This window comes from Protobothrops mucrosquamatus, unplaced genomic scaffold, assembly GCF_001527695.2.
Source record: "Protobothrops mucrosquamatus isolate PMUCROS unplaced genomic scaffold, P.Mucros_1.0 scaffold660, whole genome shotgun sequence".
Lineage (NCBI taxonomy): Eukaryota > Metazoa > Chordata > Lepidosauria > Squamata > Viperidae > Protobothrops > Protobothrops mucrosquamatus.
The window spans coordinates 126706-147435 of NW_015386949.1; the positions used below are offsets into that span (position 1 = coordinate 126706).

The window sequence follows — 20730 nt, forward strand, 5'->3', positions numbered from 1 at the left end:
TGGTTATTCCAGCTTGCAGGACTGGCCTAGGGTAATTTTTAGAGGGGTTTTAATTATATTTTAATTGGACTATGTTTAAAATATTTCTTTTTAATTAATTTTAAATCTGTAATTGTCATTTATGTATTTTAATTGATTGTCAGCCGCCCTGAATCCGCGAGGAGAAGGGCGGGATATAAATTTAAATATAATAATAATATAATAATAATAATGATTAAACAGCCAAGAGAATGGAAGTCTGTATATAAAAGTGTTGGACCAACATCCACACAGCTTGACTTGGCTGGCTAAATCATCAAAGTATCAAAATGCAAATCTATCTTCCCTCTGTCCATCTCCATCTCTCTGTCTGTCTGTCTGTCTCTCTCTCTCTCTCTCTCTCTCTCTGTGTCTCTCTCTCTGTGTGTCTCTCTCTGTCTGTGTCTCTCTGTGTCTGTCTCTCTCTCTCCATCCATCCATCCATCCATCCATCCATCCATCCATCCATCCATCCAGATTATCCATCATCTGTTTTCTATTGCTGCCCATCTCCGTCAATGACTCTGTGCTTCAGAACCCCTCAAAGTTCATACCTTTGCCCAGCCATGTCCTGTAAGAGGTCAAGACCATGCCTTGGAGCGAGGGGCTAAAAAACTGCCCTATATGAGCAAAAGTCCGAACGTAGCAATGACTGTTGGAAGAACAGTTGGGAAGATCAAGACGTGGCCAAAGGCCTGCTCCGATGAGTTAACTATCAAATGGAAGAGAGTACTTGTAGCCCAGGGTTGAAGTTAACTAACTTTTGACCTCAGTCCATTTGCAAATCATTCTGCTGAAGGAAAGAGTCTGAGCTACATTATCACCTTTGAGGGGTTGTTAAGCTGTATATGTAGACTGTAGCCGATGTCTTATTTTGCATTTTGTAGCTATACCTCTGCAGCTCTTTTGAGGATCCCAGAGTAAGGGGTAGAACAGATTTTGGCTTTTTAATGTTTAGAATATGAAGTTGGAATTAAGATCAAAGGCCCAAAAGGCCCTGTTTTACCCCTTAAGAGCCTAGAACACTAAAAAAAAAAAAAATCTGATACAGCCAATCCTGTATGACTTCAAATGATGTTTGTTGAACGCTATATAAACCGCACGTTTTTCTCTTTTGACGAGACTTTAATTTGCTGCAAGATGGGATGCCAGTCAATGGAGGGGAAAAGAAGCCAAGATAATTGTCTGAATCTGCTACCAGCTTCTTCTTCCCTGCCTGGTCTTTCAGGAGCATGAACTGAGCCGTCAGCCTGGGCACCAGTTCTCCCCAGCGAATCCCACATTGACCGCAGATCCCGGGATAGACTCGTTTCAGTAGCCACGCCAACCGTCGCGATCGAAGGGCTTTGAAGCCTGGGCTTTTGGCGTGCTTACTCATGTACAAGCCAGCTGTGTTTTCATGGCCTATAGCAAGAATGCTGCTGAGCAGGATTGCGCAGCGTGTTCAGAGAACAGTGTACAGGCACAAAGGGGAATACCATGAGCCAGAGGATTATTGCTAATGCAGACTTGGTATGTGTCTCATTTCAGGGAGCCTAGCTGGCATCAGAGCTGTCGCTGACAGAGACCGGCGTCCATCTCTTCCTTAGACTGGACATAGCCAGTTTAGTACAAAGGAAAGAAATATTTATAAACACAGGTAGTCTTCAACTCACGACCACAATTGAGCCCCACGTTTATGTTGCTAAGTGAATTGTCCGTGGCCAGTTGTCCGTGGCCAATTGTCATAGACCCGGTGGGAAAGGGGTGGCCATGGCCGTTCTGCCCGTGGATGAGCGGAGTGCCCAACTGTTGAGGAAAGTGGGTTACAGGAAATGCTTTGGAGGTCCTGTTTTGAATTCTGAACAACATTTATGGGAAGCAGCCCAGGCAAATCATTGGAGCATATTTCTGCCTTCACAGAAGAATTTCGGACTCTTTGAAGGGATATAAAAATCAACAATGATGTTTTTGATCAGTGTTAAAAAAAGAAGGCAAGAGTTTTCCCTTAGATATTTTTTACTGAGCGTAATTAGATGTGTGCAGTCAGCTCTTCCCTAAGGCTTGCTTGAACGTAACAGACGTACGTCAAAAATTAAAGCAGCTCTTTTGAAGATACTCAGCGTTGCCATAAGTCATAATTCATTAATTAGACCGGAATCATTTCACAAGGCTAAGCCGTGGTTTATAATCTATCATGTCCAGTTTTATATAGTGTACGAAGCCGAAACCAAACCAATTCCTGTTTCAAATTGCATGTGAAGCTTTGGCTAACTACTAATTGGGGGCTTATTAAGAAATTAACAGGGGACCCCCTGGGAAATGGGCGGGGTTAGCCTGCAACGTGAAAGCCCCTCCTCCAATTGCACACCTATGAGAGAAAGAATAGGATATTGGTGACTGTCCAGCCCAGAATGGAGTATGGTCTAGTGCAGGGATAGGCAACCATGGCTCTTTTATGACTCGTGGACTTCAGCTCCCAGAATTCCTGAGTCAGCAGGGCTCAGCTTGGAAACCTCTCCCTTTCCCCTCAGCATGGCTGGCTCAGGAATTCTGGGAGTTGAAGTCCACAAGTCATAAAAGAGCCAAGGTTGCCTACCCCTGGTCTAGTGTGAAGGCACCAGGCTAGAAAAAAGAGGAAGTCTGTGAATTCTAGGGCCACTTTAACTATGAAAGCCAGCTGGGGGACTTTGGGACAATTCCTTTCTCTCAGACCAACCTACCTCACAGGGTTGTCGTTGTGAGGATTATAGGAGGAGGAAAGTGTATTGGGTATTTTATAGATAGATAGATAGATAGATAGATAGATAGATAGATAGATAGATAGAGTGATAGAGTGATAGAGTGATAGAGTGATAGAGTGATAGAGTGATCGATCAATCAATAGATAGATGATGGATGGATGGATGGATGGATAGGTAGGTAGATGTATATGTGTGTGTGTGTTTGTGTGTAATATGTATATATGTATGTAGCAGCAGATACACATTGATGCATGATTATGTCTTCAAACATATAAGCCTACAATCTTCTTAGTCTCTGGCAAGAAAGTGCTTCTCCTCCTGCTTAAAAAAAATAACCCTGTTACTGTACTTCGTTACCCAGAAAAAGGAAGACATTTTTTTAATGGGCTCAGTTGATAAAAGGGATTGAAAATAATTCAACCAGCCAAGCTCTGCTTTCTTTTTGTGCAAATGTGCTTTTATTGTCTGAGTTTGAAATGCGCCCTCCGCTTAATACATCCTTTTCTTCACAATCAACAAGAGCCGGTACAGGGCCATCCCTTTCCAGTAAAGCAGACTGTCCACAGACTACAAACAACATTAAATGCTGGCAACCCACAAGGTTAAGATGCTCTGTGTTCTCCAACTTGAAAATATTTTCCAGGAGATTAAAAATAGATGTTCCGTGTGTGTGCCCTGGTTCTAGAAAGGCAGGCGGATCATTAGCGGAAACTGAAAAAAACTAAGAAAAAAAAATAAGACAATTCTATCAGTAGATAATGTTGCCTCCAAAGTCCACTGTAATGCACTGTTTATTTATTAAATTTATATGCCGCCCTTCTGTCAGCCATTCAAACCTAGTTGTCCTTGCTCTTTTGCGAATAAAAACAGAGGCAAAACGATGTGTCCCACTGCTGAATTAATTTTTTTAGTAATTCCATTATTCAGTTTCTTTCAGTTCGATTCATCTCTCTGCAGACTGCACCCAAGCTGGCCTGTGCCCTTTAATCTAGTATTATTTTCTTGAGCTGTCCCAACCTGCTTCTATAAGTGAAATATAGTCATTTTGCCTTAAGAAAGGACAAACTGCGAATTGGAGTGGGTTTAATTTTTAACCCCTTCTCCTCCACCCCGCACCCTGCTTAGGAATCCAAATTGCGTTTGGTATCTTTTTCTTTAATATGGAGTGTCTTTCCAATGTCCGGACACTTTTTTTTTTTTGGCAGCCTTTTGGGGGAAAATAAGAGGGCATTCAGCATTTTTAAAAAGTGCTGCAATGTGTGACATCTATTCTGGGCTTTGCCGGATCTGTCATGTTACAGCCATTTGTCTAGACTCCACATTGCAGTGCTGGTGGTTTTCATTATTGCCATGGATTCCTCACAGTCTTTTTATATATCAGTGTTCTCCTCTGCTCCTGGATTAGAAACCGCCAGGGCAAGATTTTAGAGAAAGAGGAACGATAATGGAATGAGGCTTTCAGAGCAAATGCCATTGTTTGCCTATAGCTGTGGACTGCCTGATTTAATATTTATAGGTGGATTGATGAACCTATTATACATTTGTAGTATAGTCTATGTAAGCTGCAATTTAAGACATGCAATCTCAGGCTATTAATGATCCCTTTACGAATTATAGCATTATCATTTTAGAGCATTTTGCTTCCTTCTTATATTTGTCATTTCTTGCCATGATCCTAATACAGTAGTGGCCAAAATTGTGGAAACCTTTTGGGAAAAGTGTACAGTTAGAAATGCCACCTTTGGTTAAGTTTTCACCAATTGTTCTTCTAATTTCTTTATAACTGTAGCCTTGTTCACTTAATAATACTATTTTACATCGCTTTCTGGGCGACCAGTCAACTCTTTGCACCATTATTTTAATTTTATTACGTTTTACAAGCTCACTAAATGAAAGAAAAAAAACACCTCCAACCAACTTGATAGCTATCACATAACACACTGACAAATGTCCTCCTCTCGGCTTCAATACAGGACATCAATAACTGAATCCTACTGTGATCTGATTGGCTCATTGCCAAAACAGGATAACACCTGATTGGCTCTCTAAACACTCATGCTCATTGGCTACAATCAGATGAAGGAGAGCTACCTGATATCAACCTGAGCAAGTTGTGCTTCCTTTTTCTGGTTATTTGGTTATAACTTTTCATAGAATACAGTACAGATAATTGAACAAACTATGTTGTGTTGCATTCTTGATTAGATTATCTTTCCATTGATATATAATTTTATGGTACTACTCCAGATAAAAGTGGTGTTATTAGCCATCAAACCTCAAAAATAAACTTTTCCCAAAAGGTTTCCACAATTTTGGCCACTACTGTATGTAGCTCTGTTTATCTCCATTCTTCCTCAATAGCTTCTCTAATGTTTTTTTCCCAGCATGATTTTTGAGCTCTGTCAGGTCTTGAGCAGAGATCTAAGGGTAGAAATGGCTGCTGCCGTCTCCTTCTTAAATTAAAAAGATCAGAACCCAAGTGTCAGAGGTGACCGAGTTTTTTTTCCAGTATTTACCTGCAATTAAAGGCCAATTCAGTCTCTAAAATGAGAAATTGTTTAGAGAATGTATCTCCTTACTGTTTAATTGTTTATTGTCTTCTGATAAGCAAAGTCAATGGGAAAACCAGAGTCACTTAACAGCTGTGTTACTAATTTAACAGCTGCAGTGATTCACTTAACTAGTGGGGCAAGAAAGGTTGTGAAATGGAGCAAAATTCACTTCACAAATGTCTCACTTAGCAACAAAAATTTGATTGTAAGTCAAGGACCACCTGTATAGCATCTAAGCTCTGAAAAAGCCAAGCCTACAGCTACCTAGTCAGCGCGGACCATAACAGTGAAATAAATGGATTTACAGTATCCTGTGTACTTAAGGGGGGAAAAAACCATCAACTTTTTACTGACGTGACACTTTCAGTGCATGTGCAACTGCTTTTCCATCTGCCCTCTCCGAGCGTATCCTAGTGAGGAAGGGCAGAGAGGCTATTTCCTTTTGGTATCCTGACCAGGATTGTTCTCCTCCTGACGAAGTGTACAGGAAGGAAATATCTAGCTAAAACCAGCCCATCACCTTCACTTGCTCACCTGACCCCAGAGGGCTCCAAAATTTAAGAGGGGAAACTCATCACCAGATAATGAGACGGTGCCAGTCATAAACATCTCTTGAATTTCTGCAAATTGTTTTAGAGCCTTGAACGGCCTGAAAAACCACCCAGCCCAGGGGTTGGGAGCAGCAGCTGCAAGGCCCCATAACGGCAGCAGAGCAACCTCTGACCCAGCACATCCTTTGCGCATCTTTTTTTAAAATCCTCTTCCAGCTTGTTCCAGTGGGAACCAGCTCTCCCCTCCCCTCCCTCTCCCCTCCCTCATCCTGCCTGTTGGAAGAGTTGAATAGCTTCTCCACCGTTCAGAAATATTTGACCTCGCTGTTGAGTGTCCAGCCATATGGATTAAATAAAACAAACCTTTAAAGCAAGAAAGGAGTTTGCGTTCTTCTAACTTCCTGTGTTTATATGGCCTCTTTTGCCCGGTGGTAACGCTGGTGTCCAGCTGCTTCCCACGCTGAATTGTTGCTTATCAAGTCTGAAGGCCAACATGAAATATAACGTATAGGATAGCAGAATATAATGTATAGAATGTAATGTATAGACCAGGGGTTTTCAAACTTGGCCCTTTTACGACTAGTGGACTTCAACTCCCAGAATTCCTCTGCCTGGCTGAGGAATTCTGGGAGTTGAAGTCCACAAGTCGTAAAAGGGCCAAGTTTCAAGACCCCTGGTATAGACAGTTGCAGCCTTCCCCAGGGTCACGTGATCATAATTGAGACGCTTGGGAACTGACTCACACTTATGACGGTTGCAGTGTCCCGGGGTCGTGTGATCCCCTTTTGCAACCTTCTGACAAGCAAAGTGAAGTCAAAAAAGTCAAAGTCAAAGTGAAGCCAGATTTGCTTAATGACCGTGTTATTAACAGCTGCAGTGGTTCATTGAACAACTGTGGTTCAAGAAAGGTTGTAAAATTCACTGAATAACCAAAATTTTGGGCTGAGTTGACAACAGAGCGAGCAATACACTCTGCCGTCCTCGTTAGCAACCTAGCATTGTATTCAGGAATGGGGGGGGGGGAAGGAGCCCTTTGCCAGATTTCTTTCAAAGCGACATACATAAAATTGGAAAACAAAATAAGGAAACCAAACCAAACCATAAGGACCCTATTATATGCTTTTTCATCCTTCTGACTTTCAGGAACTAAACCAAACCAAAAACAGTGTTAGGCTGCATTAACAGAGGGATAGAATCAAGATCACCTGAAGTGTTAATACCACTTTACAAGTCCTTGGTAAGGCCGCACTTGGAATCCTGCATCCAGTTTTGGTCACCACGATGTAAAAAAGATGCTGAGACTCTAGAAAGAGTACAGAGAAGAGCAACTAAGATGATTAGAGGACTAGAGGCTAAAACATGTAAGGAACGGTTGCTGGAATTGGGTATGTCTAGTTTAATGAAGAGAAGGATGAGGGGGAACAGGATAGCAGCCTTCCAGTATCTCAGGGGCTGCCCCAAAGAAGAGGGAGTCAAGCTATTCTCCAAAGCGCCTGAAGGCAGGACAAGAAGCAACAGGTGGAAACTGACCAACGAGTGAAGCAACCTAGAACTAAGGAGAAACTTCCTGACAGTTAGAACAATTAATCAATGGAACAACCTGCCTCCAGAAGCGGTGGGTGCTCCAACACTGGAAATTTTTCAGAAGCGACTGGACAGCCATTTGTCCAAAATGGTATAGGGGAAAAACCCACTTAGGGCTAGGGTTAGGTCCCCATGAACTCGGAGAGCAAAATGGACATCGCCAATGGATTCGTAGCGCATTGGTATGCTTAGGAGGGTTTTGAGTTTTGGAGCCCGCCCTATCTGTGTTTCCTGGTAAAATACATGGGAAAATCCCATAGGGTTTCCTGCCTGAGCAGGGGGTTGGACTAGATGACCTCCAAGGCCCCTTCCAACTATTATTATTATTATTAATAATAATAATAATAATAATAATAATAATAATGATATTAATATTATTAATATTAATATAAGGTAGCTTAGGAACATTTATCTTGCTTCTTTCGGGGGTGGGAGTGGGGTGGAACAAATTGTTTTCTTGCATCCCAGCCAGATGATGTTGGTTAATTAGCACAACACCTCACCACTCCCTTCTTCAGACAGTAAATAAAAGTTTGGCTAGGACGGCCCTCTTCCCTGCAGGATGGTGGCGTCTCTTTCACTTGCACCTTGGATTGATTCCCCCCCCCCCAGCTTGGACATTACATCAATGCTTCCTTGAAAGGATATACAGGCAGTCCTTGACTTACAACAGCTTGTTTAGTGACCGTTCGAAGTTACAGTGGCGCTGAAAAACGGGACTCATGACCGTTTTTCACACCTGCCCCCGTTGCAGCATTCCCGGGGTCAGGCGATCAAAATTCAGACACGCTTGGCAGCTGGCTCAGATTTATGATGGACGCAGTGTCCCTGGGGTCACGAGATCCCCCTTTTGTGACCTCAGAGTCAATGGGGGGGGGGGCTGATTCACTTCATAACCGTGTGACACTCAAAACTGCAGTGGTCCCCTTAATGACTGTGGTAAGGAAGGTCATGAAACGGGGCAAAATTCGCTTCACAGATGTCTCAGAAAATGTGGGCTCCATTGTGGGCCCCTAAAACGATGCATTTATCCCCTGCCTTGCTCTCCAGTGCGGCTTGCTGGATTGGAACAGGTGAAGGGAGCATTTTCCCGCAGCCCACCTGAAGCTCAGAGGCATCTCCGAAGATGCTTGAAACTAACCGGCTCCCTTTTCCTTCAGGCTCGGGAAGAGGCCATTTCCAAGAGACAGAAGAGAAACAGGAATGTCTTGGCAAATTCCACCTGCGTCTTTCCCACAGACGTCATTGCCATTTTTTCTTTTGTTTTCGCTATCGATTGCTACGCATTACACAATTATTCTTTCTTTCTTTCTTTCTTTCTTTCTTTCTTTCTTTCTTTCTTTCTTTCTTTCTTTCTTTCTTTCTTTCTTTCTTTCTTTCTTTCTTTCTTCTTTTCCTTTTTTGGTAACCCTTCTATACTTGTAACGTGTTTCCTAATACCCAGAGGATTGAAATGTGAGGGTAGCTCGGGAGCCTGTATAAATAACAGCGGCTTCTCATCTATAGTTAGGTCTGGCAATTACAGTACTCTAAAATATGGGACTGTGGATGGATTTGGGGCAGCCAAATACAGGTAGTCTTTGACTTATTCATTTAGTGGCCGTTTGAAGTTGCAACGGCACTGGAAAAAGTGACTTAACGGCCGTTTTTCACGCTTAGGACCGTTGCAGCATCCCTTTGGTTCCGCGATCAAAATCCAGGCCCTTGGCAATCGGTTCATATTTCTTATGGTTGCAATGTTTTACTTAGCAACAAAATGTTGGGCTCAATTGTGGTTGTAACTCAAGGATTAGCTGTATTGTATTCATAGGGGGGAATTCATTCGGAATCATACTGATGATTGCTGGGACAAAAATTAATCCCTTCTCATTTGGAGATTTTTTTTTTTTTGAATTGGGACAGTATCCATCCCCTTTCTCTTTTTCCCTCTGCTCTTTATTGACTGCTATAAAATAGAATTTAATTGTTCCCCATAAAAAGCTCTTGCCTTCGCTTTGCATTTATTATTCACATAGCAGCACCAGTGGGCGTGAAGATGAAATAACAAGCCCCTCGGCTGCGGAATTTGCAATGTAAAATCCCACCCAAGGAAGGAGAGGAGGATAAGGAGGAAAGTAGACGCATAAATATTTACTTATTTATCACAATCACGTAGGCTGCGGTTTCAGGATAGCAACATTTCTGAAACAGTCATAGAAAATCATATTATTTAAAGCAAACGAGGAGTTTTCCAGAAGGACGGTTATGGCTCTGCGGAGCAGGGAATAAAGTGTTCAGCCAAGGAATATTCTGTGATGGTGGTTGTCCTTTCCATTTCCCCCTTCTGGCTTAACTGATGTGGATTGGTGTCTCATGGGTGTTCTGACGTGTTTATAGCTCCATTTAGTCTTCCCACTACATGTAATATTGGGAAGTGCTCTGTAACTGCCATAGCAAACTCCGACCCATTCCTGAAAGTTGCCAGCTGATCATTGGAATACAAATGACTGCATGAGACAAGGATGGCCAAGATGATGGAGATTAGACACTAATATGAAAATTGCCTCTCCATTTCCTTTCGTAACAGTAATGGAGAATCCGATGAGCAGCGCATTTCCTTCGTCACGTATTCAAGAAGACGATGGCTTAAAAGAGAACATCGATGTTCCACCTGGGTGAGCAATTTATTGTCCAACTTTAGGCTGTTGCATACTTAACCTCTGCCGTCTCGTCTCTTTTCCCAACTTGATCAGTACACAGGAAATAAGAGTTGTCTTCCAGTTCTCACCACTTTTAGATTTTTCACAGGCAGTAAAATAAGCATTTAAACTCTAGTGGGATTTGAAAGAGTGCAGAGAAGAGCAACAAAGATGTTTAGTGGGCTGGAGGCTAAAACATACGGAGAACGGTTGCAGGAATTGAGTATGTCTAGTTTAATGAAGAGAAGGACTAGAGGATGACATGATAGCAGTGTTCCAATATTTGAGGAGTTATCTCAAAGAAGAGGGAGTGAACTTATTCTCCAAAGTGCCTAAAAGGAGGACAAGAAGCAACGGATGGAGACCAGTGAAGGAGAGAAGCAACCTAGAACTAAGGAGAAACTTCCTGACAGTTAGAACAATTAACCAGTGGAACAACCTGCCTCCAGAAGTTGTGGGTGCTCCATCCCTAGAGGTTTCTAAGAAGAGACTGGACAGCCATTTGTCTGGAATGGTACAGGGTCTTGAGCAGGGGGTTGGACTAGAAGATCTCCAAGGTCCCTCCCAACTCTTTATTCTGTTATTCTGAATTACAGTGGCATTAAACGAGTTTGGCCACTTTCTCTGACTGGTTCTTTTTTAGGTCAGGCCTAAGATCTTTCTGGATTTGTAGGGAAGGAATGAAAAAAAAAAAAAGGATTTATTTGGCCTGTTTGTCGCCTACCTTTCTCCAGCTCTGACCTGATGGGGGAAAAGGGAGAGAACACCCAAGCCCCAAGCCATGGAAGCTGCAGTGCATGCGTTTCCTTGTGAGCTGGTTTCAGAGAGACAAATGTGCTGCGCCCAGCAATTTATTAAGGGCTCTGAACGCCGTGGAACACGCTGTGGTGTGTCATATCCCTCCAAGGTTGTTTTGATTCTAAAAGAAAAAAAAAATCCTTCCTCCCCCCCCCCCCCCAGTGCAACAGCCAGCAGTGGTGTGACAATAAATGAAAGCAAAAAACGAGAGCAGTGTAGATCAAAGCTAGCATCATCATCAGAGTTAGAAATGTTGTCTGAAACCTACTGAATAATAGAACACTGTTTCTGCCTTTGGTCCTTCCTCTGAAGATTTCAGCCCTTCACAACACGGCGAAGACACGGAGCTTCTGCTCTTAATTACAAACAAAATTTATTTTCCCTGATAATGCACCCTGTTGAGATCAGAAATCGCCTGCAAGGAGCAAAGGCAACTTTTTTGCCATTCAGGGGCCCTTATCAGCTGCTCTTTGCCATGCTCATCTCCAAACATTTCCCAGTTGTGCCATTTTGGAGGCCTGGCGGATGGGGCAAATTTGCGCCGGAGTAGCTCTGTCTTGAGGCAACGAGAGTGGGAGTATTTCCGATGATTATCTGACACTTTTTTCCTCTCTCTCTCTCTCTCTCTTTCAGGGTAAATCATTCAGAAGGATCGTGCGGTGGCAGCGCCTCCCAGCCTGCCAGCCATCCAGATTTTGCCGAAGACGTCTTGCAAAGCCAACTGTTGCGCAATGAGTCATTTCATAAAGCTGAACATAGCGAACTGAGGGCCGAGGAGGAGGTGAGCGGAAGCGACTGGAAGGCTTCTCAAAGATTTCCTCCTCCGCCCGCCCGTTCTCTCCATTCATCTTTTCTTCCTCAATGAATGGAGAGCCGATTGTTTAATATTTTAATTCTAGCCCTCCTGCCCTACCGCAGGGGGCTCGGTGTCATGGGATGCCATCCACAAATAGATCCCTAGCAGGTTCTGAGGATTGGGCTGGAGCAGAAGCTGTCTTTCGAAATAGGCGCATTAAAGCCTTCGGTGCAGGGAGTCCTCGACTTACGACAGTGCGTTTAGTGACCATTTGAAATTACACCGGCACTGGAAAAAAAAAAAAGGGGACATAACGACCGTTTTCCACCCGTACGACCGTCGCAACATCCCCGGGGTCACGCGATCAAAATTTGGAGGTTTAGCAACTGACTCTTACATTGTGACGGTCGCAGAGTCCCGGGATCACGGGACACTCCCCCCCCTTTTGCGACCTTCTGACGAGCAAAGTCAATGGGGAAGCCAGGTTCGCTTAACGGCCGTCTGAACTGCAGCGATTCGCTTAAGAGCGGTGGCAAAGGAAGGGGGTAAAATGGGGCAAAACTCACTTGACAACCGTCCGGCTTAGCGGCGGAAATCTGGAGCTCCCTTGTGGTGGTAAGTCGAGGACTGCCTGCAGCTTGTAGAAACCGGGGAGGTGATAATGTCCTGTCTAAAACGAGCGATCGGTGTCTGAATTTTCTCCTACCGCAGAGCGCCAAGAGAGGAAGCTGGTCTAAAGGGCGGAAGAGGAAGAAGCCTTTAAGGGACAGCAATGCCCCCAAGTCCCCCCTCACGGGCTACGTCAGGTTTATGAACGAGCGCCGGGAGCAGCTTCGCGCCAAGAGACCCGAAGTCCCGTTTCCAGAAATCACCCGGATGTTGGGCAACGAATGGAGCAAACTCCCGCCGGAGGAGAAACGGGTACTGCTGTCTTCGCCTTTCCATGTGAGGGAATGTTTTGTGGCAGGGCGTCTCCAACCTTGGCCCCTTTGAAGACCTGTGGACTTCAGCTCCCAGAATTCCCCAGCCAGCTCTGGTTTAAAACCTATAAGTCCACAAGTCTTCAAAGGGGCCAAGGTTGGAGAGCCTTTTTTTTTTTTCATGGCATTTGATGGCATCCTCGACTTCTTTGGGGGAACCAAAGACAAAAAAAAATCCAAGGATTCAATCCATAGCACTGATGATGTTACCTAGTTGGGTCATGAGACGTCTGCAAGAAAACGACCAAGCTCAGAGGGCACCAAGGACCCCTCAGTCCTCCTTTTCCTCCTCCTCCTCCTCCTCCTCCTCCTCCTCTCCTTCCTCTTCCTCCTCTTCTCCACTTCCTTCTAGCACTGATGATGTTACCTAGTTGGGTCACGAAACGTCCTCAAGAAAACAACCAAGCTCAGAGAGCACCAAGGACCCCTCAGTCCTCCTCCTCCTCCTCTTCCTCCTCCTCTTCCTCTTCCTCCTCCTCAAACCCCATTCCTTTCTTGCACTGATGATGTTACCTGGTTGGGTCACGAAACGTCTGCAAGAAAACAACCAAGCTCAGAGGGCACCAAGGACCCCACAATCTCCTCCTCCTCCTCTTCCTCCTCCTCTTCCTCTTCTCCACTTCCTTCTAGCACTGATGATGTTACCTAGTTGGGTCATAAAACGTCTGCAAGAAAACAACCAAGCTCAGAGAGCACCAAGGTCCCCTCAGCCCTCCTCCTCTTCTTCCTCCTGTCTGTAAACAACAACCTAACCAAGGAACCAGCAAGATCACTCCCACCCACACTGACAGGGCAAGCCACTGAATATAAACAGAGAGTGAACCCCACTCCCTTCTATTACTGATGATGTTACTTAGCTGGGTCATGAAACGTCTGCGAGAAAACCACCAAGCTCAGCACCAAGTATCCCACAGTTGAAACCTCAGCTACAGATACTCTCTGCTAGGGTAGGGTGCTTTCTGAAAACGCTTTCCTCGTGGACCTGTAGTTTCCCCAGAACATAATGCAGCCCTTTAGCCTTCAGGAGACAACTGTGGAGCATGGCAGGTAGGAATAGGACATTCCTTTCCAGAGGGAGTGTGGGGAAATGGCGAGGCAGGCTGATGGAACGATGCCACGTTGCATTCATCGGTACAGCCGGCGTCCCGGGCAAAACAGATACAACTGAAAGAACAGATCTGAGCGGCATGCAGATTGAAGGCACAAAGGGATCATTCATCTCCCCATTTAGAAAGGAGGTAGAGAAAAACCCCACTCATAATGGGGAGCCTTGCCTCACTCTTCTTTTTCGTCAAAAGAAGGACGAAACCCAAAGGAGGTTTGTGGGGTGCTGGCTGACAGGCTAACATGCTTCCTTGAGCGAATTGGTTTGTCGGAAGCTGGCTGTGGCTTCCAGCAGTGTTTCTGGCACCGGCATCCCGCCTGGGTCTCCTCAAAAGTAAGGCCTTGAACTCCGAAGGGCTTTCTGTTGTGTATCTGGGACAGAAGATGTCAGGTTAGCAGTTTTCCTTCCTGAGTGGCTTGCAAGCTTGGGAAATAAGTCGGTTTGGTGGACAAAGGAGTCAAACAGGAGCAACATGATAAACACAAAGCGTGTCACGCCGTGACTGGCAAGTCCAAAAAAAGGCCACTGACAGGACTCGGGAGATTTGCAAAGCACAGCCAAGCTCAGAGGGCACCAAGGACCCCTCCTTTAGCAATAGGACCTTGATCCCTCACTTGTCACTTTGCGGGTAGTCCTCGCCTTACGACCACAATGGAGCCCCCAAATTTATGTTGCTCTCGGAGACAGGCGCGAAGCGAGTTCTGACGACGTTTCTCGCCCCCTTTGCTAAGGGAGTTGCTGCAGTTCCTCAGATTAGTAACGCGGCCGTTAAGTGAACCCGCTCTCCCTGTTGATTTTGCTTTGTCAGAAGGTCACAAAAGGGGAGCGGGTGAGTCCGGGACGCTGCAACCGTCATAAATGTGAGTCAGCTGCCAAGCAATCTGAATTTAAATCACGTGACCCCGGGGAGGCCGCGACGGTTGTAGGTGTGAAAAATGGCTGCAAGTCGCTTTTTTCCCAGGGCTGTTGTAAGTTCGAATGGTCACTAAGTGAACTGTTGTTAAGTCGGGGACTAGCTGTGCTTGATGCCTGTTGCCGTTTTGCTTCCTTTGAGCGCACTTTGCAAGGGATTCGATATTCAGGCCGCACCTTAGCGATATAGAGAAATGCAGGGCATCCCGGGGGATTTTGGGTGTGGCGCTGCTGACTCCACTGAAAAATTGCCTCAACGCACCAAGGACACACTTGCGTTGTGGCTTGTGGGCAGGTGGAAGCCGAGTCCCTTTGCTCTTCCGTTCTGCTGTCACTGCTCACCTTTTCCTTGTGCCTCCCCGATTTCTAAACGACGGAACAAATTTGGAGAGGAAGGAGAGGGGAGAGGCGTTTTTAATCCGAAAAGGCCCCATCCTTTCTCTGCACGCTCAGGTCTGTTTTTGAAGCTCTTTGCACGTTAAGGGCTCCCTTTGAAGAGTTTTGCAGCCCGGCTCCATTCATTAAGGCACAGTGACAGGCCGCTCCAGGCAAACTTTGATATGATTTTTTTTAGAACTAGATTCAAACATGTTGCTGATAGGAAAGCTAAACTTTTATGCTTGATTCATCCCATACAGAGGCAGGAGAACAGATGTACAATTAAACCTGCGATAAGCGTCTTCTGTTCTTCATTTATTCCACCACCTTTTATATCTTTATATCTATCTATCTATCTATCTATCTATCTATCTATCTATCTATCTATCTATCTATCTATCTATCTATCTATCTATCTATCTATCTATCATCTATCTATCTATCTATCTATCTATCTATCTATCTATCATCCATCTATATCTCCCTCCCTCCCTCCCTCCATCTATCACCTATATCTCCCTCCCTACCTCATCCGTCCATCCATCCATCCATCCATCCATCCATCCATCCATCCATCATCTATATCTTCCTCCCTCCCCATCCATTCATCTATATCTCCCTTCCTCCCTCTCCCCATCCATCCATCCATCATCCATCTATATCTCCCTCCCTCCCATCCGTCCATACACACATACATGCATACATATCATCCATCCATCCATCCATCCATCCATGTCTCCCTCCCTCCCCATCCAACAATCCATCCATCCATCCATCCATTCATCCATCTATCATCTATAGCTCCCTCCCCATCCATCCATTCATTCACCCATCATCTATATCTCCTTCCCATCCATCCATCCATCCATCCATCCATCCATCCATCCATCCATATCTCCCATCCATCCATCCATCCATCCATCCATCCATCCATCCATCCATCCATCCATATCTCCCATCCATCCATCCATCCATCCATCCATCCATCCATCCATCCATCCATCCATCCATCCTCTATTTCTATTTTCCCTCTTTCCCAACATTTCTGCAGTTTAACCCCAGAGTAAAGCCAGAGGTGCAGACACTCCACGCTCAGACTGATCTATTCTGAGTTACTCACGGCCCGTCACAGGGAGACTTGTAGGATTGCTTTGTGCATGCAAGAAATGACAGGCACAGCCCACATCCTGAAGCAGGTCACAACTGAGGATCCATGAACAAAATGCCAAACTCTGGGCTGAGGTTAACAGATGGGCGGTATCGGAAGGGGACTCTGCTGCTTTTTAACCAGGCCAGCTCTGAGTATTCAGCCCCGCTTTACATTCGTTGGGGAGCCTGGGACGGGGGCTGAATTTCAACTCTCTGGCTTCCTCAGCCAGTTGACCAAGAACAGAGCAGTGATTGTTCTCTCCTTGCAGCGCTACCTTGACGAAGCCGACAGAGATAAGGAGCGCTACATGAAGGAGCTGGAGCAGTACCAGAAGACGGAGGCGTACAAGGTCTTTAGCAGGAAAACCCAGGACAGACAGAAAGGCAAATCACATCGGCAAGGTATGGCATTACACGCGGGGCCACTCCTTCAGGCTCACTCCATGGCAACATGGGCCGTCCTTGACTTGCAGCCGCAACGGAGCCCAACATTTTCCTTGCTAAGCGAGACAGTCGTTAACTGAGTTTTGCCCCATTTTGCAACCTTGCTTGCTACAGTTTGTAAGTGAACCACTGCAGTTGTTAAGTGAACCGGGCTTCCCCGTTGACTTTGCCTGTCAGAAGGTCGCAAAAGGAGATCACAGGACCCTGGGATATTGCACCCGTCGTAAATGTGAGTCGGTTGCCCAATGGCTGAGTTTTGACCACGTGACCATGGGGATGCTGCACGTGTGAAAAATGGCCATAAGTCTCTTTTTCCAGTGCCGTCATAACTTCGAACGGTCACTAAACGAAGGCGAGGAATACTCATATCCTGTCTGAGGGACGCTATTGTAGATCCACTTGTTCTTTTTTCGTGCATTATGTTGTGCACGATAACCATACAGGTATTGGGACCCTGCAGACAATAAGCCACAACTGTTTTATTTCTCGGCACCTTCTCGAAGATCTGCGCTTTCTGAGCAAAGGACACTGATGGCCAGAAGGTTGCATGGTTGCAGTTGAAGCTCCTAAAAGCTACAACTGCTGACGTGATAAGATGCCGAGATGGGTGGCAGGAGGATTCCTCGGTGTCTGGGTGGGTTGCTGTCTCCTTCCTGGACTGCAGAAGCAGATGGATTTTCTCCTCCTCCTTTTTAAAATAATATTTTATTGATTTTCTATTTTTTACATTTTATTAGTGCTTAGTAAACAATGTGTTGTCTGGGTTGATTTCTTATATTTAGTAATACTAGTTAAGTTCTTATTCTCTCAGATGGATTTCTTTCTGAGTGGTGTTTCTGTCAGATTTTCAGCAAATATCTTCTGTTTTTTTTATTTACCTACATCTACACCTGCATATGTGCAACAATTACAGATACTCATTAACTTAACAACTGCGGTTGGGGTCAGAACTATGGTGGCTAAGCAAGGTGGCTGTTATGTGAACACCCCCTCCAATTTTATGACCTTTTCTGCAGTTGTTAAGTGAATTGTGCTGTCGTTAGGCCATTCCTGACGTCCCCCATTGACTTTGCATGTCAGAATGGGCTGGGAATGTGGCCAATGGTGATCCCATGATCCTGGGACACGGCAGTCATTGTAAACACATAGTGAATTGACTCCTCCTCTGTCTTGTTTCAGAAGGAACACGCCCAGCTACCCATGACCATCAGGTAAATACCTTCCTTTTTACGATGACATCCAGAGCTGATTCTTTTCTCATTAAACGTCACCGGAATTAATTGAAGGGACATTGAGGCCCCATATAGTTCATAATGCCATCTTAAATAGAATGAAATACCATCCCATAGACAAAACGTTACAGTAACCTCAGTCCTGTCCCTTGCTGGACCAGTTGGTTAAGATTCTGCAAAATCTAGTCTCAAACCTTAAGAGAAAACATTGTTGGGATTGTGTGATGCTAAGCCAAGGAGAGAACACCCCCCCTCCTCCCTGTTTTGGTATCCCAAGTATCAAGATCTCTTTTCATTTCTAACTGGTCTTTTGCAGCTCTGGTGATCGGNCACTGTTTAAAAATAAAGGCAACCAAGCTTTCGTCGGGCTCTCCCGACATCATCAGGGTGACCATTCAGGGTGACCTGATGATGTCGGGAGAGCCCGACGAAAGCTTGGTTGCCTTTATTTTTAAACAGTGTTTTAATTGCTTTTAAACTTTTAACTGCTTTTAAACATTTTAAACTTCTCTTGGTGAGCGTGATTATTTTGATACAACATACACATATCTATATCTATATCTCCCTCCCCTCCCTCCCATCCGTCCATACACACATACATGCATACATATCATCCATCCATCCATGTCTCCCTCCCTCCCTCCCCATCCATCCATTCACCCATCATCTATATCTCCCTCCCATCCATCCACCCACCTGTGCATCCATCCATCCTCTATTTGTATTTTCCCTCTTTCCCAACATTTCTGCAGTTTAACCCCAGAGTAAAGCCAGAGGTGCAGACACTCCATGCTCAGACTGATCTATTCTGAGTTACTCACGGCCCGTCACAGGGAGACTTGTAGGATTGCTTTGTGCATGCAAGAAATGACAGGCACAGCCCACATCCTGAAGCAGGTCACAACTGAGGATCCATGAACAAAATGCCGAACTCTGGGCTGAGGTTAACAGATGGGCGGTATCGGAAGGGGATTCTGCTGCTTTTTAACGATGCCAGCTCCTGAGTATTCAGCCCCGCTTTACATTCGTTGGGGAGCCAGGGACGGGGGCTGAATTTCAACTCTCTGGCTTCCTCAGCCAGTTGACCAAGAACAGAGCAGTGATTGTTCTCTCCTTGCAGCGCTACCTTGACGAAGCCGACAGAGATAAGGAGCGCTACATGAAGGAGCTGGAGCAGTACCAGAAGACGGAGGCATACAAGGTCTTTAGCAGGAAAACCCAGGACAGACAGAAAGGCAAATCACATCGGCAAGGTATGGCATTACACGCGGGGCCACTCCTTCAGGCTCACTCCATGGCAACACGGGCCGTCCTTGACTTGCAGCCGCAATGGAGCCCAACATTTCCCTTGCTAAGCGAGACAGTCGTTAAGTGAGTTTTGCCCCATTTTACGACCTTGCTTGCAACAGTTTGTAAGTGAACCACTGCAGTTGTTAAGTGAACTGGGCTTCCCCGTTGACTTTGCCTGTCAGAAGGTCGCAAAAGGAGATCACAGGACCCTGGGATATTGCAGCCGTCGTAAATGTGAGTCAGTTGCCCAGTGGCTGAGTTTTGACCACGTGACTACGGGGATGCTGCACGTGTGAAAAACGGCCATAAGTCCCTTTTTTCAGTGCCGTCATAACTTTGAATGGTCACTAAGTGAACTGTTGTAAGGCGAGGAATACTCACATCCTGTCTGAGGGACGTTATTGTAGATCCGCTTGTTCTTTTTTCGTGCATTAGGTTGTGCACGATAACCATACAGGTATCGGGACCCTGCAGACCATAAGCCACAACTGTTTTATTTCTCGGCACCTTCTCGAAGATCTGCGCTTTCTGAGCAAAGGACGCTGATGGCCAGAAGGTTGCATGGTTGCAGTTGAAGCTCCTAAAAGCTACAACTGGTGTCTGGCTGGGTTGCTGTCTCCTTCCTGGACTGCAGAAGCAGATGGATTTCCTCCTCCTCCTTTTTTTAAAAAAAATAATATTTTATTGATTTTCTATTTGTTACATTTCATTAGTGCTTAGTAAACAACGTGTTGTCTGGGTTGATTTCTTATATTTAGTAATACTAGTTAAGTTCTTACTCTCTCAGATGGATTTCCTTCTGAGTGGTGTTTCTGTCAGATTTTCAGCAAATATCTTGTTTTCTTTTTATTTACCTACATCTACACCTGCATATGTGCATCAATTACAGGTACTCATTAACTTAACAACTACGGTTGGGGTCAGAACTATGGTGGCTAAGCAAGGTGGCTGTTAAATGAACACACCCCCCCTCCAATTTTATGACCTTTTCTGCAGTTGTTAAGCGAATTGTGCTGTCATTAGGCCACTCCAGACGTCCCCCATTGACTTTGCATGTCAGAACGGGCTGGGAATGTGGCCAATGGTGATCCCATGATCCTGGGACACGGCAGTCATTGTAAACACATAGTGAATTGACTCCTCCTCTGTCTGTTTCAGAAGGAACACGCCCAGCTACCCATGACCATCAGGTAAATATCTTCCTTTTTACGATGACATCCGGAGCTGATTCTTTTCTCATTAAGCGTCACCGGAATTAATTGAAGGGACATTGAGGCCCCATATAGTTAATAATGCCATCTTAAATAGAATGAAATACCATCCCATAGACAAAACGTTACTGTAACCTCAGTCCTGTCCCTTGCTGGACCAGTTGGTTAAGATTCTGCAAAATCTAGTCTCAAACCTTAAGAGAAAACATTGTTGGGATTGTGTGATGCTAAGCCAAGGAGAGAACACCCCCCCTCCTCCCTGTTTTGGTATCCCAAGTATCAAGATCTCTTTTCATTTCTAACTGGTCTTTTGCAGCTCTGGTGATCGG

The 20730-nt window shown here is 45.1% G+C and overlaps 1 protein-coding gene across 2 annotated transcripts in view; it reads left to right on the forward strand.

The window, feature by feature from the left end:
* HMG20A (high mobility group 20A) overlaps positions 1-20730 on the forward strand; it is a 50777-nt gene that overhangs the window by 16414 nt on the left and 13633 nt on the right. The window contains exons 3-7 of one of the 2 annotated variants that reach the window (XM_015817989.1): positions 9995-10082; positions 11538-11685; positions 12412-12621; positions 16494-16626; positions 17848-17879. In XM_015817989.1, the coding sequence (XP_015673475.1) occupies positions 9997-10082; positions 11538-11685; positions 12412-12621; positions 16494-16626; positions 17848-17879 (609 nt within the window). In that variant the 5' untranslated portion in view covers positions 9995-9996. The remainder of the gene's footprint in view (positions 1-9994; positions 10083-11537; positions 11686-12411; positions 12622-16493; positions 16627-17847; positions 17880-20730) is intronic. The other variant, XM_015817990.1, reaches the window with a different exon arrangement.